Raw genomic sequence first — 1,344 nt, forward strand, 5'->3', positions numbered from 1 at the left:
AGAAAGCATTAGAACATAGTCCAACAAAAGAAATAATTTGCATATGAAAAGAATTCTATTGTTCTCTTCCCTCCTAATCCCCTCAATTCTTTTGTTTAGACCCCAACTCATCGATATTTAGAACAATGGAATTGACCTCGTGACCTTAACTTCCGGTCGAAGACCTATTGTTTTCTTTTACCGGACCTTGAAATATGAATAAGTAATTTATGACGTAGTGGTCTGGATACGATGTTTTTCAATACATGTATTATATTTTTATTATGTCTATTGACGACCCTTTATAGCCGTTAATCCTATAGAAAATATGAATAATAAATTTATGACGTCATTTCGGACATGTCCGAACCTGTTTGTGTTACTACGTCATAGTCGATACGTCACCCTTTGTGATATGTATACTTAATTCATTGAGTAGAAAAAGATCAAGTTTTCTTATCTCCATTCAACATGGTTGCCGGACAAGCAAAAAAATTAAGCGATGCTTACATAGAATATAAAGTAAATGATAGGATTACGTGGGACTCACCGTTGCTGTTTGCTGTTATTCGTATTACTGAGCAGATCGAAAAAGAATATATTCCTGAATTGTCAACGTTTAGCGGTTTCTGTCCCGAGCAGCTTATCACACGTTTGAAAGAAAAGTTTGCCGGAGAAGAAATTAACTGGAGTCGCATCATGATTCTGTATCTTCTTTGCGCTTTAATAGCGAAGGGAAAGAGCGAGAACGAAATTTTTCAACTCAAGAAATATACCGGTGAATTCGTTATTGAAAGGTTTGGTGATTGGATCTCTGAGAACGGTGGCTGGGAAAGTTTTGTATTTTTTAACGCCGATGATTTTCCTGTAGATGAATCAACCACTGAAATCATAAAGTATGATTGTTCTTGATTTTGCTCTACCGGAATGTGTGACAAATGCATTTACCGACATTGCTGTCCGGGTTGTTTCAACTGTCTTACATAGGAATAGAAAAGAACTGAATTTTCACTAATGATTATTCTACCAACTTACTAATGCATTGCCTTCTCGCCTTGAGATCCTTCTAACAATAAGAGTCCTGGCTTCGGTCACTATTTAATTATCTTCCTTAGGTGCTCTTCTTATTGTTGAAACGTTCTTAATTCTTTGTTTGCGTCTACCCTTTGTTTAACACAATAGCTTATCATCTATTTGGTCACAGTTAATTTTAAGCTAGCAGCACATCCTCAAATCCAAAGATCGATAGGTTATTTTCCTTACTTAGTTTCTAGTCTTTTAAACTTTGTGGGAACGCTCTTAATTCTGTATTTTAGATACTTAGATTATTTTGAACTCTGTGGGAATGTACCTGTTTTTTTTTTT

At 35.3% G+C, this 1,344-nt stretch overlaps 1 protein-coding gene across 1 annotated transcript; it reads left to right on the top strand.

Annotated features, from left to right (window-relative positions):
• Positions 1–450: 450 nt before the first annotated feature.
• LOC117100448 (bcl-2-related protein A1-like) lies at positions 451–891 on the top strand. Its single transcript, XM_033240150.1, has one exon. It carries the CDS (start codon positions 451–453, stop codon positions 889–891), a length of 441 nt encoding a protein of 146 aa, XP_033096041.1.
• The last annotated feature ends 453 nt before the right edge of the window (positions 892–1,344 follow it).

Source organism: Anneissia japonica, unplaced genomic scaffold (genome assembly GCF_011630105.1).
Source record: "Anneissia japonica isolate Jap-2015-1 unplaced genomic scaffold, ASM1163010v1 scaffold570_len211942_cov99, whole genome shotgun sequence".
Taxonomy (NCBI): Eukaryota; Metazoa; Echinodermata; class Crinoidea; order Comatulida; family Comatulidae; genus Anneissia; species Anneissia japonica.

Bases quoted from the DNA above. Each gene is read 5' to 3' on its own strand.
- LOC117100448 (XM_033240150.1), top strand. From the start codon at position 451: ATGGTTGCCGGACAAGCAAAAAAATTAAGCGATGCTTACATAGAATAT.